Source organism: Eptesicus fuscus, chromosome 6, assembly GCF_027574615.1.
Source record: "Eptesicus fuscus isolate TK198812 chromosome 6, DD_ASM_mEF_20220401, whole genome shotgun sequence".
Lineage (NCBI taxonomy): Eukaryota > Metazoa > Chordata > Mammalia > Chiroptera > Vespertilionidae > Eptesicus > Eptesicus fuscus.
In genome coordinates, this window is record NC_072478.1 from 40240972 (window position 1) to 40257663 (window position 16692).

Genomic DNA, 16692 nt, shown 5'->3' on the forward strand with positions numbered 1-16692 from the left:
ATTTTCAGTAGCTATTAATGGAATAACTGGAAAGCAGTGGAACTGCTACAGTGTGCTCTGACCCCATATGACTTCTGCAAAGGTCATGGTGCTGAGTGAGTCTTCTTAAGACTTCTAGACTTTTGCCACAGGAATACAGGATGGACACAAAGGTGTAGACATTATTAACTGCGTTTTGACAGCTGTGTGTGAAGCATGTGTTTATGTAGGATACTTCCTAAAGTAGGAGGGATATCAAGCGAGTAGACCTTTGCAAATGAGCAAATCATTGTGTATTATATTTCAGATTAATATGAAAGAGCTGAGTGGTAAGAAAAAGCATAATACATTGTGGCAACATAAAGAGAAGAACCACCCCGTTTGGTCATCTCCTCTATAGCTCTATCATAGAAATGGTTTCCGAAGGGAAGGGGTGGGGCAGAATGAGGAGCTGACCTTAATCCAACTGAGGGGAGGGAATTGCCTTCCATCCATATAAGGCTTGCTTCTGGCAAAGAGTAGAGTTTGGCCTTTGCCACCAATTATGCCACAGAGGAGCAGCTGCTGGCTCCTGGACAGCTCAGCCTCAGGAAGTCCTTGAAAAAACTGTTGCCTCTCTGTTCAGCACGATCAATGTTTACCATCACCTACAGAGTCAGAGACAATGCACTTTGCAAAAATAATATCATGGTATAATATCATGTGCTTACAAGTGAAGAAGGATGCAAACCTTTGACTTTTTAAAAAATAAATTTATGGAGTGCTATTGGTTCATGACATTATATGTTACAAGTGTACAATTGTATAATACACTGTGACCTTTTATTTCTCTTTCTTTTTTTACCTAGACTGGCTCAGTTTTTGCCAGCTCATTAGTTATTTTATAGTGGAGGAAAACCAAATTAAATTCACAGCTTTTGGCCATAGAATTCTTAATATGATTTTTAAAATTAAGAACTATATGTTGATTAATCAAACTCATTGACAGTTGGTGCATCAACTATGTGCCAGGTATTTTACTAAGCCTATTATATATTATCTAACTTAATTCCTACAACAAATCTATGTCATAGGCAGAATTGTCCTCTGTTTTAGAAATGAGGAAGCTCCGACTTTTGAACAAGGCAAAGAGACTTAAGAAATAATAACCACTCTAGTGACCATAATAGAAGATTTAAATCTTGAAAATTATAATAATTCTTGGATTTATTTTGTGTTTTTATTTTAATTTAGGCAAAATAAATTACCACCTCATGGTAGTAATAATAAAAGAACAAAATGCTAATGTTCCAAAATAATATATTCATTTGCTATTTTGATATAAATGGGTCCTTACTATCAAGCTAGCTTTTAATGCTCAGACTGAGAGATGCTAAATGATGGGGCAGAATGAGGAGCTGATCTTAATCCAACTGAGGGGAAGGATGTAATTGTTTGCATCCTATAGTTTTTACAAGACTAATTAATTTTTAATTGAAATATATTTGACTTATAATATTGTGTAAGTTTAAGGTGTACAGTGTGTTGAGTTTATTCATTTATATACTGCAATATGATTGTCATTTTAGCCTTAGCTAAGAACTCAACAAAGTCACATAATTATAATTTATTTTTGTGGTGGGAAAATTGGATCTCATCTCAGCGTGTTTGGTGTTTGTAATACAGGATTGTTGTCCATAATTACTATAGTGTACATAAGATCTTCAGGACTTATTTATTTACTAGTGTTAAAAGTTTAAAAAACATGTGCTAATACATTTATCCTATCTGATTTTACTACAGTCTGTGAAGTGGGAGTACAGATATTTTAATTCCTACTTATTGATGAGAAACTAGCATTATAGTGGAATTAGAACTAGATCTTCTGACTCAAAGTCTACCGACCTTTCATTCTACCAAATATTTTTTTTCAGCTGTGTTGTAGTGGGAATGGCTTTTTTAGCCCAGTTTCCAAACCTGAGTTTCATAATGTGTTAACAGCTATTTACTAAAACAAGTATCCTATTTTCAAATAATTTTGGGCAAATCTTCCTATAGTTCTTTTTTTGAGATTTAATGTTTCCAATAGGAAATCTTGAAGAAGTGTATTTAATCAGACACCTGTGAAAAAATACACCTCCTTTCTTTTCTTTTTTTTTTTTTTGGGGGGGGGGGGAGGAATGACATTCTTTTTTTGTGTGTGTGACATATTCTTATTTTATTTTTAAACTTTATTTTTATTGTTGACTGATGTTCCCTTCTTTTCTTTTGAAGAATACCGATTAACATCTCAGGGATCATAGTCTTCCAGGCAATTAATTTGTAGCAATAGTGGTTTGAAACCAGTAGAAAATATTACAATGCATACTTTTTGAGAGCAGGAATTTTTTATTTATACTTTTAAAACATTGGTGGAAAAAAATGAATGACATACATATCCAGAAGGCTTAAAGTAGAACCAAGTGACCTGTGAAGAAGTGTCCTTGAGTGTCTTAAAAGTAATCTGATAGCCTTAGTTTCATTTTTATATTTTGAGTTTATTGGGGTGACACTGTTTAACAAAATTATACAGTTTATGTGCACAATTTTACAGCACATCATCTGTACACTGAATTGTGTGCTTGCCACCTCAAGTCAATTCTCTGTCCATCACCATTTATCTCCTCATACCCTCCCCACCTCCCCATTCCCCCCTCCCCCCAGCAATTACCACGTTGTTGTCCAAGTCCATGAATTGTATCCTTTTTTTCCCCATCTTTTGCTCCAACACTCCACCATCTGCCTGCCCCGACAGGTGTCAGTCCGTTCTCTATATATGAGTCTGTTTCTATTTTGCTTGTTAGTTCATTTTGTTGGTTAAATTCCACATATGACGGAAATCATATGGTAATTGTCTTTCTCTGACTGGCTTATTTCACTTAGCATAATGCTCTCCAGGTTCATCCATGCTGTCACAAAGGGTAAGCTTTTTTTCTTTATTATGGCCAAGCAGCATTTTATTGTGTAAATGTACCAGAGCTCATTTATCCACTCATCTATTGATGGGCACTTGGCCAGCTTCCAAATCTTGGCTATTATAAACAACTAGAGGCCCGTTGCACAAAGAGATTCATGCAATAGGCCTTCCTTCCCTTGGCTTCCAGCACCGGTTTTCTTCTGGCACCTGGGACCCAGGCCTTCGCTCCGGCCAGAGTCTGCCTTCTTCATCTTTGCTTCAGACTCCTGTGGCACTCCGCTCCTGTAGATCCCTTCGCCCCCCACCCTCCCTCTCATAGCAGGCATCCTGCCCCACCTGGCCACTCCCTGTGGCTGGAGCAGCTGGGCGGCCGCCATCTTTGGCCTCCTAATTTGCAAACTCACTCTGATTGGCTGTGGGCATAGCAGAGGTATGGTCAATTTACATGTTTGTCTATTATTAGGTAAGATTCTGCAATGAAGCTAGGGGTGCCTATATTCTTTTGAATTACTATTTCAGGTTTCTTCAGCTAAATTCTCTGAAGTGGAATTGTTGGGTCATAAGGCAGGTCCACTTTTTGTTTTTTTGAGGTAATTCCATACTGCTTTCCACAGTGGATGCACCAATCTGCATTCCCACCAACAAAATTCCCTTTTATCCACATCCTCACCAGCACTTGTAGTTGGTTGATTTATTGATGATAGCCATTCTGGCAGGTGTGAGGTGATGTTGTGGTTTTAATTAGCATTTCTCTAATAATTATGACCTTGAGTATCTTTTCCTATGCCAATTGGCCATGAAAGTCTCTTTGGAGAAGTGTCTTTTCAGGTCCTTTGCTCATTTTTAAATTGGATTGTTTGTTTGTTTTTGGTATTCAGTTGTATAAATTCTTTATAAAATTTGGATATTAAGCACTTATCAGATGTATCATTGGTGAATATGTTCTTACATTCAGTGGGTTGTCTTTTTATATTGTTGATGGTTTCCTTTGCTGTGCAAAAGCTCTTTAGTCTGATGTAGTCCCATTTATTTATTTTTTATTTTGTTTCCCTTGCCTGAGGAAATATATCAGAAAGAATATTGCCATGAGAAAAGTCTGCAATTTTACTGCCTATGTTTTCATCTAGGATTTTTGTGGTTTTGAATTTAACATTTAAGTGTTTAATCCATTTTTAGTTTGTTCTTGTGTATGGTATAAGAAGGTAGTCTGGTTTTACTTCTATTTTTTTGCAGGTATTCCCAACACCATTTATTGTGTAGACTATCTTTACCCCCATTGTAGGTTTTTGCCTCCTTTGTAAAAAATTAATTGACTTAAAAGGGTGGGTTTATATCTGGGCTCTGATAGGCTTAGTTTTAAAGATGACCCATCATCTTAGAACTTAAGCCAATAAAATTGGCTACTTTTAGCCTTGTTTGGTCCTCAAAGCAAATAATCAGGTTCATAATTAAACCAATTTAAGTTTCAGTTGCTGAATAGAAGTCTTGTTGTTGTTTTTTTTAATTTTGTCCTGAGTCCATAAATACTTTAGCTTCCTAGTATTCTGATTTGAGTTCAAAGGTCTTAGAAAATAATACAAAAACTTTCTGGAGGCCCTTTCCCCCCCTATTTCAGTAAATCAGGGACACTCTTGGTTAGTATTTTTTTTTTTCTTTCATCTAGCACTTACCAATATTTGAATATTTTAGCTAAGTGGTTTTCAAAGTCTTTGTTTTCATGATAGTGACTATGAGGCAAATGTTTGAACATAAAATAAAAGGAATATTACAAATTTCAATTTAATTTTAATCGTAGATTGAAAGGTATGGATTCCCTTCTGATCTTACCCTTTCGCCCCGAGAAACCATCCAGCTTTATGACACCATGTTTGAATTCTGGGAAAGTTGGCCCAGGGCCCAGGTAAGTAATAATTACGTGATTAATATGAATTTTGTTATAGTGGATGGTAACATTGCTTTCAGAAAGACCAACTCTTACCTTTTCTAATCACTTGCCTCTGATCTCTTAAAATTATCAGTGGACGCTTTCTAAAATACAATTGCCCCTTCTCAGACATTTTTCGTTCTAACATTATATGTTTTACTTTAAAGGAATGGAATGTCATTGAATTCCTGAAAACATTTGTTCTTTCAGTTTCTGAGATACTTTAGTCTCCTCTTACATCTCGGATTTATGTACCTTCATGTTCTTTCATTGTACTCCCTTTCCTTCTCTATGGCTCTAATTGCTGCCTGTTTTTATCTTTTTGGCTTTGCTCTGCATTCTTTCCTTTGGAGAGCTCATTTATTTTACTAGGATTCTGTACTAGAAACTATGGGGGAAAAAGAAGTTCAACAGCCTGTACTTTCAAGTAGCTTATAATTCTGTTAATGAAATGCATAATTGAGAAACATCTTTGAAAGTTTTTTTTTTTCATAATTTTATTTAATTTTGTGGTATTTCTTTTCAAGGAATTGTGTCCAGAGAATTTCATTCATTTTAAGAATAAAATAGTCATTAAGAAGATGGATGCTAGGAAATATGAAGAGAGCTTAAAGGCAGAATTAACAAATTGGATTAAAAATGGCAATGTAGAGGAGGTAATTTCCACACATATTTTTGGTGAAGTACCCTGTCCTCTTTGTTTTCTTGAGTTATTTTATTCAGTCATTATTATTTTCTAGGTTTTTTAATCTTTAATTTTCATTTTAGGATTATAAGCTGAATACAAAGTCTAGTGATTCTGTGGTAAAATAAAAGGAAAGTTAGGAAATTGGTCTTTGTCTCCTATAGTATGTCACAAAAGCTATTAGTTCTTGATAGATGTTTTAACACTTAAGAACAGATGTGTCACTATCCACTGAGTTAGTGTTCTTGGTGCTATGGCAATATAGCTATTGGAATCATAGTTAACAGTAGCTGAGAAGACTGTTTTACTCTTTCTTTGTCTTAGATATTTTTAATGCGTTGAAATTTTAATTTTTATAAACTATTTGTGTATTGAAACCTTCACCTGGAGTCAGAGAAGTTATGCATATTTATTTTAAGTAATCACTGGTCTTTATATTTTTGAAGTTTGTTTTATTGCTACATATTGAAGTTTCTGATTTTTGGGGAGTGATATATATATGTGTATATATATATTAGACTTTTTTCATGTGATTTTTTTCTATTATATTTTAACTTAGATGACCTCTCCCCATTCAGAAATATAATTTAATTACTTTTTTAAACTTCTCACCTGAGGATATGTTAATTTTATTGATTTTAATGAGAGAGGAAGGAAGAAAGAGAGAGAGAAGCATCAATGTGAGAGAAACATTGATTGGTTGCCTCCTGTACGCACCTGGACCTGCAACGTAGTATGGTCCCTGACTAGGAATTGAACCACAACCTTATTGTATAGGCATAGGGGATGATACTCCAACCAACTGAGCCAGGGCTAATTTACTTATATTTTCTTCTGCATATTTTGTCATTACAAATCTTTAAAATGTATTTGGAAATCATTTTTCTACATGACATGGAGAAAAGCAAGTTCACCCTACTTCCTGCCATAGTGAAATCAGCGTTACTTACAAAACTGATTTCTTTTGCTAAAAAATTGCGTGCTATATTGCACATCTGTCTGTGTACATGTTACCATCTATCGTTTTGTTCTCTAGTTATTGATTTGTATACTTCTTTGAGGGTTCTTTGCAAAGGTTTATGATATAATTAATACTTATTTTTATTATATATTACTTTAAAGAATCATAGCAACATAGATTAAACAACAATGAAGATATTTTAGTCAAAAGTAAAGATTCCTTTCTTTATTCTTCAGAACTTAAAGCAAATAATTTCTTTTTTTTTATTACTGCAGGCCAAATTGGTCCTGATGAATCTTAGTCCCAAACTGGTTTCTAGTTCAGAAAACATGATACAAATGTTTCCACTTCTTGTTGAAAAGCTTAGGGAAATGGAGAAGTTACCAGCACTAATTTTTTTGTAAGTCGTTTATTTTAATTTTTAATTAAATTTATTGGGCGTAAGTCATTTAAATTAAATTGCTTTTATTTGTAATTTGTATTATAATCATTAATTTAAATTGAGGAAAGTTTTACTAACTTTACTATTGTAATATAGTATTCATTACTATTTTTGGTGCCCATTTGTTCTAAGAGTGAATATTTACAAATACACCTTTTCTAGTCTAATTTTTTTAAATTGATTTCAGAGAGGAAGTGGGGAGAGAGAGAGATAGAAACATCAATGAGGGAGAGAATCATCAATTGGCTGCCTCCTGCACACCCCACACTGGATAGTGAGCCAGCACCCCAGGCATGTGCCCTGACTGGGAATCAAACCATGACCTCCTGGTTCATAGGTGGATGCTCAACCACTGAGCTATGCCAGCCAAGCTCTAATCTAATTCTTAACAAAATATTTTCACTTGTGTTATTAAACATTACCTTCTTTATTTAGTTCCCTTCTCCATTTCTTGTTTTCTTTTTCTTTTTGTATTTTTATCTAAGTCTTGTTAAATGCCTAGGTCCAATAAATATGTAGATTTAGTAAATGCCTAGGGACTTTGAAAAACAAATTGAATGTTTATGTGTGCAAGCATACCACATAAAATTAAAGTATCCTTACAAGAAGCTAGAATATTTATTGGTTGGATGTTTTATTGTTTTAATTTATAGTTACGAGAACTATAACTTACAGGCATTGATACCTTGATGAATATTATATTCCTGTAGACATGAAACAGCTTAACATTGAATATAATAGTCCAGTTTTGATCAAGCATAACTTATACCAAAGTATAATTCACTAAATGAATAATACTATATCCTAGATTTGGAGATCTATTCATTTTGGGCTAAAAATTGAATGTTTTATTTACTTTGACAGTTTCAAACTACTTTAAGACATGGAAGCTTTATATAAATAAGGCCACAGAATCTTGCTCAGGTGGCAAAGTTTAATTTCATATGTTCACACTTAAAGAGACAAATAGTAATGAACCATCATTGCTGATGTATATTTAAAATAATGTTGATAATTGTATGTATGGCTGTGTTCAGATAATGCAATAACATTGTTCCTTTACCTTTGTTGTTGAGACAAGAAAAATAAACTTTTGAACCACCAAGAAATTATACAGCTCACCTACTTTATTTTCAAGCATGGCTACAGGTTTTAGTTAGAAACAAACATGATTTAGTACCTCTGGGATATTTCTGAAGGTATAATTGCCAAAAATGACTGGATTATTTTTATATAGATATACAAAATTAAAATATTTGAAAGTACAGTATTTCACAAAAACATCAAATCTTTAATTCTGCTTGAATTGCTGAATTTTGGCATATCTTTATGGAAGTTTGGGTTCTCTACAAGGCATACTGTGCAAATCCTTGGTCTTAATGCAGTTTTATTTAGTCCTAAAAAACCCCAAGTCATCAACAAATTTGAGGCTTTGTCAGGGCTCCCAAAGTACCTCTGGGAGCTTTTCAAATAATAGCAATCTGGTCTCTGGGAGGGGGGCGGGGAATGCATGGACCCTGGTTAGTGTTTAGTGACTGTATTAGCCTGTGCTTAAGAGCACATTCTTCAAGGTCAGGCCCAAGTCTGGAGACTACTTCTCTGCTCCCTAATAGCACTGTCACTTCTAGACAGCTACTTAATGGCTTTTAGCCTTAGTTTCCTCATTTGCAAAATGAGGAAAGAGGATAAAAATAATAGGGTCAGGGTAAGAACTAAATAAAAATAAATTATGAAATCACTTAGTATAGTACTACCTGTTATTGGCTAAGGCCCCATCTCTAGATCACATTTGTTCTGTATAGGTTATCAGAGAGATTTAAGAGGAAACATTATTTCCAGGTGATCCATTTTAATACATGAGGTACTGTGATGAAAATTACATTGCTTAATACAGCATAGGTACCTAGACCACAGTAACTTGTATTCATTGATGTGAGAGATACATGGATTGGTTGCCTCCCACTGGCACCCCAACCAAGGCCAGGAATGAACATGCAACCCAGGTACCTGCCCTTGATCTGGAATCCTGAGACTCTTCAGAGTGTGGGCCAATGCTCTACCACTAACATCAGCTAGGCACTTTCTTAATCCTTCCTTAACCAGCGTGTCAATTTATTTACTCTCTATTAGCTATCATTTTCTCTTCATACTATTTCTGTAAACACTTCAGAAAAGCCCTTTGCCTTACAAGTTATATTTGAAAAACTTTATTGTGTAGACCCAAACTATGATGAGCCATGGTTAGTATAGTGATCGTGTCTAATAGCTACTTTCGGGCATTTTTCTAATAAAGTATTATAGCATTTATTCCATTTTGCTAATAAAGCATTATAAGATAATAAAACTTAAGTGGATGTTTCAATCTTCTTGTCAAAAGCCCTAGCTTCCTGGTACAGAGCAATGTATGTGGTATAAAGATAAAGAATGTTTGATTTTACTTTCTCTAGAAAAATTTTGCTCTTCACATACCAGGAGAATTTGATCTATAGCCATTTGCCTAGATAATTGCTCATGTCTGAATGGGCCAAATGGCTACAAGGGGACTAGACTCCAGTTTAAAAACCAAAGTGCCAGGAAGTCTGGACCACTAAGTCCCTAGGCATTTACATTTCAAAAGATATGAAGCCCAGCCTGGCTGGCATGAGTCATGGTTGAGTGATGACATATTTACCACAAGGTCAAGATTCCTGGTCAGAGCACTAGCCAGGGTTTCAGGCTCAATCCCCAGTGTAGGGCGTGCAGGAGGCAGTAGATCAATGATTCTCTCTCATCACTGATGTTTCTCTCTCTCTCTCTCTCTCTCTCTCTCTCTCTCTCTCTCTCTCTCTCTCTCTCCTTTCCTCTCTAAAATCAATAATAAAAATATATTTTAAAAAAGATATAAAGCCCAGACCCTGGATACATTTGTGCATTTTAAAGGCCAGCAACCTCTGGGGTTCATCTGGTTTTTGGAAAGAAGCAGTGACATTCTAGAAGGTTCCAGTCAGAACCCAAGATTCCTTCCATCCTGCCTAAAATAGCAAAATTTTACTGTATGATCTCACTTCTTTGCGGAATCTAATAAAGCCTAACTCCTAGAAACAGAAAGTAGATTAATGTTTGTCAGGGACTGGGAATGGTGTGGGGTGGGGTGGGGAAAAGACATGGGAAGATGCTGATCAAAGAGTACAGACTTCCTGTGACAAGATGAATAAGTTCTGAGGATTGAATGTACAGCATGGTGATGATAGTAAACAGTACTGTACTGTGTACTTAAAAGTTGCTAGGAGGGTAGATCTTAAATGTTCTCACCACATATGTAAGTATGCACACAAACAAGGTAACTGTGAGGTGATAGATGTGTTAACTAATCTTATTATGGTCATTTTGCTATATATACATGTATCAAAGCATAGTGTTTTATACCTCAAATTTGTACAATGTTATATGTCAATTATATCTCAATAAAACTGGTGGAAGGAAAAATGCACTAAAATTCACAAAAAAATTGGCCATCACAAAATCTGAACTTAAAAACATGTACGGCCTGGCTGGCTTGGCTCAGTGTTTGAGCGTCAACCTATAAACAAAGAGGTCAAGATTTGATTCCTGGTCAGAGCTCATGCTTGGGTTTTGGGCTTGATCACCAGTGGGGGTGGGCAGGAGGCAGCCAATCAATGATTCTCTCTCATCATTGATGTCTCTTTCTTTCTCTCCCTCCCCTATTATACACACACACACACACATACACACACACACACACACACATATATATATATATACACACACACACATATGTATGTATGTATATATATATATATATAATTTATCTATCTATTTATTTAATAGTAGGGGCATTTGGCCTTTGATTCTGTTATGGACAGACATAAAGATCAGTACAATTAAATACAAGAACAACTACAACAACAATAAAAATAAATAAAAGAGCAAAATATTTTGTTTAAAAAATCCCCCCCCCATTTTTCATGAGGGGAGGAGGCATCTCTCTTCTGTGTGTGTGTGTGTGTGTGTGTGTGTGTGTGTGTGTGTATATATGTATGTATATATATATATATATATATATATATATATATAGAGAGAGAGAGAGAGAGAGAGAGAGAGAGAGAGAGAGAGAGGGAATTCTGTCCCTTCCCTATTGGACAGGGAAAATATCCATGGGCTCTCATTTCTGTTGCCACAGGAGGGCAAAGAGGGGAACTTTACTAAGGAGTCTGCCGACCCTGATCACCTTGTGTGCCTATTCAGGAAAAAACTGATAAATATGGATATTAAAACTCAATAGATATATGTCAGGATGGTAGCAGTAGACGGAAATATGACAGCATTGTATTTACAGTACTATTTTCAAGGCAAGCTTTCTTTTCATTTGCTTCCAGATTCAAGTTAGGAGCTGTAGAGCAGTGTGCTAGAAATGTGAGCACTTTTTTGAAGAAGAAGCAAGAGAGAGAAAGGCCTCCCAATGCTGATAAAGAAGCCTATGACATGGCTAACAGACTTCGGAAAGTTAAAAAATCTATCGAAAAACAAAAGATAATGTAAGTATTTAACTAAGCAAAGTGGTGGTTTAAAGGTGAACATACTTCACAATTCCCATTAGGAAACATACATTGAATGTGTTACAAATAAGTTGCAGTTATTGCTTGGGTGTGTTTGGGTAAATTTGGGTGAGAGAATAGGGTAAAGATAAGTGGCAATAATAATATATTTCTAAGGCACGTAGATCAGTCTTATTTAAGGCTTGGGAAAGGCAGGACCACAGCCTATGAGAATTGTTAGGTCATATACCTGGCATAATCATTTCTCAAAATAAGAACATCTTTGATAACTAGTGCCTCTCTCTCATCCAGCCCTAAGAAGGCTTAAACAAAGTCTACCCACATTGCTTTGGGCCACATCATAGAAGTGTCACTGATATACCATCACAATCACATAAGTGACGTAGACTGAGCTTGAGAATGGATTAAAATGCCAAATTTATGCTTGGTAGAATTTTGCTCTTAGGACTCCTCTTTCTTGTTCTTGGTGTCTAATTCTGACAACTCTAGCCCAAAATATTTATTCTCTTTATTATCCTCTCCATTTTAGTCACTGCCTGGTTTAGATGCACATCATGTCTTCCTTGCAGAGGTCTTTTTTTTTTTTTGGGCCCCAGATCCTTAACCCTTAAGATTCACTGTTCTCCAATCTAGCTGACAAATGATCTTGCCAATATCAAATTGATTAAATTACCTCACATTCAGTAGTCTCCCTTCTTCCTTGCTTAGGACCTGAACAGTCCAGACAGAGAAAACATAGGAGGTGTAAGCCTTTTCAGAAACTGATCTTCTGATTAGGCAACTTTTCTTCAGGTCATTAGAAGCCATCATTTCAAGTTAAATAGTGACCACTAATTCAAACTCTAAAAATCTCAAGAAGTTTTAATACCTTGTTTAGCCACATCATTATACTGAAGGTGAGTGGGGCCTTGCTCTGGAGAGTCCCACTGTGGCCCTCCTCCATCTGCATCTGTTCCCATCAAGTTGTGAGTCAATGGAGCTTAGGAGGCATGCCACCTGGAGGTCACTCTTAGCCTTTTAAATTCCAAGATGTTATGGAGCTATATTTGTCAAGGTAGGAGGATAGAATGTATTATTTGATAGTGTTTATCCTTGATTTAAAACTTATAAATAGTTAGACAACAATATGTGGGCTTTCATTAGTACTCTGTTCCACCTTCCACAAACATTAGGGGCAGCCCTTTCCATAGTCTTGGCATTATCCCTTGAGTTAAATTTAATGTTAGCTGGAGGTGAGAACACTTGATAGCATACAAGTGAGCTCATCCTCTTGTATTTGGAATTGACTTATATGCACAGATAACAAACAAATGGAAAAATAAAAGAAAGGCTAAATGATCTGGGTATCGCTAAGAGGCTATTACCCTGGAGTAAAGGATAATAGGTCATAGGTCAGATTCCTCAGTGGCACCTTCTGACATGGGTACATCTGTGTCAGGGATTTATTTAAGTAAGTGTTCATGAGGGATTGTAAGAAAGTGAGAGAAGCAAAAGATGGAAGGTGAAGAATATAAGTAAGGATGCAGGTTTTGCTAGAATATTGCCTAAGCCTGGTCCAACAGGGAGATCTGGGGGCAGGACAGAATTGTCCCAATTTGCATCAAGGTGGCTGACTTTTGTACCTCCTCTCAGTCAGTTACTAGCTGTGGGCCACTTCCCCATTTCCAAGACAAGTTGTAACTTCCCAGGAATTTCCAGGAGACTGTTGTCAATTGAGGGCAATTCTCCAGGGAATGGAAAAGCAAAGAACCCTTAACAACCAAACTCAGAGCAGCTGTAGCATCCACCACAAAGAGAGAAGGAGAATGGCCTGCAGTTGGCAAGGAGGACATCTACCTTACCCACAAGCCTAGTGTTATGAAGGCTAGGAAGGAGAAAATGTCATCACTTTAGCAGATGAACCACTTTAGAAAGGGGAAGCAAGGTCATGTGGAGGAAGTGGATTTGGCAAGAAGTCTCCTTTTAGCAAGGAAACAGAGAAAATATGGGTACATAATTAAATTTTTTGATAGGGAAAACACATTTCAGAGGCCAATGAGGAAGTTCATTAGAGGAAGAAGACTGAGTCAGGATAGTGCGGATGTATACATGAGTGAATATCTGGGTTACAAAGGAAGATTTGGGAAGTCTTGGGCTTCCTATAGTGGTCACATTTGACTATTCATTACTTAAAATTTATTTTTATGAACAGAGATGAAAAAAGCCAGAAGAAGCACAGGAAAATGGATAAAAGCCTAATACATGAAGCTGAACATAACAATCTACTCAAGATTCTAGAGAAGAACCTAGAAATTCCTCAGGAGTTCACCTATGCTGACAGAAAAAAAATGGACAGCGAGGTGAGCACTTCCAATGAAACAGTGCTTCAGGGAATGATTTCACATCAGCCCTTAGTTCTCAGTGATAGTGTGGAAAGTAAAAACTAAGAGAAATCCCTACCCGGTGAGACATCTCTGTCTATGACCTCTTGGCTACACATGATTCTTAAGGGCTCTTTGGAAAAGATCTAAGAAAGATTTATAGATTACTTCTTGCTTGTTAATCATCAACCCTTGAGAGTGCCTGCTTTTTCGTTATTTGTTTCAGTGATACTGTTTTTCACAGCTTGAATTCTGGACTTCAGTCTCACATGCCTCATGGAATATTTGGGCACCTGTGGTCCCGTATACTTTATACAATGTACACAGAATCTCTAAAAATCAGAGGCTTTTTATATTATAGTCAAAACATTCCACCAAAAAAAATTAAAATATCTACAAGTAGTATGCCATTTTTTAAATGTTTTTCTAAATAAAATAATTTATGCCTATGGTAAACAAGTTTGAAAATACCAATTAGTAGCAATATCATCAATCAGAAGTAATCATTACCTTTCTAGATGAACCTTTTGTATATTTTACACACACACACACACACACACACACACATACATACACACATGAATACTTAAAGTATGGATATATACACAATGTAAATATATCCTTTCCATTGTATACATTCTTCTGTAAACTACATGGTCTCTTCCTTTTTAAGAACCATGTATTTATATCATTGTTTTTAATAGAGCCTTGATATTCTACTGTATGGATGGCTGACTGTAAGCTAAAATGCCTTAGGGATTCTTTTTCTTTTTTTCTTCATAAGCAGTGTTTATCTTTGTACATATTACTCTGTGCACAAGTGGATTTCCTCCTTTGTGCATAAATATTTTTAAGATCATTTGTGACCAATTTACAGAGACAAGTAAACATTCCCAGACCATATAGGGTAAGGAACCTGCTCTTTTTGGATCTCTCTCACCCTTTCTCTCTCTTTCCCTCTCCCTCCCTCCCTGGGAACTCCCAAGGCTCCACTAGAGAGCTGACCTCCCTCAGGCAGGAGCAGGTCATGCATTCACACATCCTCTGGGTCTTTTATCTACAGCTTTGTCAGTATTTCCCACCCCTGAAGTGGTAGGGAGGTGGGGTGGTGGTGAAACAGTGCAAGATTTTCTGCTCAAAGATTTGAAGTGTTTCCTGTAGTTAATGTGGCCGCTGTAAAATGTTCTTTTGTACTCATGTTCAGTCAATTTCCAACAGTTGCCTCATGTAGCCAAATTATGGCATACTGTGCCTGTTATTTTCACTTAAACATTTTTTATTGATTTAAAATTAAAAGTAGATAAAAATTATCAAAATCCCCAAAACTCTTGCTTCTTTCAGCTTTTGCAGATGGTGTTTGATCGAGTAAAATTCTTAAGAAGAGGTGCAGAACTGAAGGATTTGGCAGAAAGGGGTATTGGATATCATCACAGATGTTTGTATGCCAAAGAAAAACAGTTAGTTGAAATTCTTTTTAGGAAAGGTTTTATTAGGGTAAGTAAATATTTTCATTCTAACATTTGAAGCTGTGCCTACATAAAACTGAATACCCATATTTCCCATCTCATTTAATTGAAAGAGAGGGTTTGAAATGTATCGTTCCCTTTAATGATCTCTTTTGTAAAATTAAAACAGTCCCTAAAAAGACACTTCCAAATATTACTATAATTAAATTACCTATGCTGATCTTAGAACAACCTCTTGCTTTTTCATTCATAGTATCTAGGGAATTTTGTCAGCTGTTCATATAATTTTAGCTATAGACACTCTCTCATGGGCTTGGACAACATTTTTGATGGTGCTTTAATCAGATCTTTTCTCAAAATAGCTAAAAGAAGAGCAAGAATGTATCGCTTCCTCACGGCCCACTGCATATCTTGGCAGAGTTCTTAGATGTGTCACTCCTAAATGCTCTCTTATCACTGACAGTGAACAAGAGGAAGATTTCCTGAAATAGCTTGTAAACCAAACCATTGTTATGTTTAATTTATGTCCCATGAAACGCATGGGGATAGTCTGGATAAATTCACAAAGAGGGTTTGTAAAATTACCTAGTAATTTAGATCTTTAATAATATATATTTTTATTTTTTTAATTAATAAATCTTTATTGTTCAGATTATTACAGGTGTTCCTCTTTTTTTCCCCATAGCTCCCCTCCACCTGATTCCCCACCCCACCGCCTTAGCCCCCACCACTGTCTTCATCCATAGGTGTAAGATTTTTGTCCAATCTCTTCCCGCACCCTCAGGACCCCTTCCCCCTGAGAATTGTCAGTCCACTCCCTTTCTATGTCCCTGATTCTATTATATTCACCAGTCCATTCTGTTCTTCAGATTTTTTATTCACTTTATTTTTAGATTCACTTGTTGGTAGGTATGTATTTGATGTCTTTTTGTTGTTCATAATTTTTATCTTTACCTTTTTCTTCTTCTTGCTCTTCTTAAAGAATACCCTTCAGTATTTCATGTAATCCTGGTTTGGTGGTGATGAACTCCTTTAGTTTTTTCTTTTCTGTGAAGCTCTTTATCTGACCTTCAATTCTGAATGATAGCTTTGCTTGGTAGAGTAATCTTGGATGTAGGTTCTTGCTGTTCACCACTTTGAATATATCTTGCCACTTCCTTCTGGCCTGCATAGTTTCTGTTGAGAAATCAGCTGACAGTCGTATGGGTACTCCCTTGTAGGTAACTAACTGTTTTTCTCTTGCTGCTTTCAAGATTCTCTCTTTGTCTTTTGCCCTTGGCATTTTAATTATGATGTGTCTTGGTGTGGTCCTCTTTGGATTCCTCTTGTTTGGGGTTCTGTGCGCTTCCTGAACATGTAAGTCTTATTTCTTTCACCAGGTAGG

At 36.1% G+C, this 16692-nt stretch overlaps 1 protein-coding gene across 1 annotated transcript in view; it reads left to right on the forward strand.

The window, feature by feature from the left end:
- Window positions 1–16692, forward strand: part of LOC103290898 (probable ATP-dependent RNA helicase DDX60) — a 102316-nt gene that overhangs the window by 53905 nt on the left and 31719 nt on the right. Inside the window, exons 22-27 of the mRNA XM_054716732.1 lie at window positions 4710–4814; window positions 5366–5494; window positions 6760–6884; window positions 11303–11461; window positions 13674–13821; window positions 15184–15336. Coding sequence (XP_054572707.1) covers window positions 4710–4814; window positions 5366–5494; window positions 6760–6884; window positions 11303–11461; window positions 13674–13821; window positions 15184–15336 — 819 coding nt within the window. The remainder of the gene's footprint in view (window positions 1–4709; window positions 4815–5365; window positions 5495–6759; window positions 6885–11302; window positions 11462–13673; window positions 13822–15183; window positions 15337–16692) is intronic.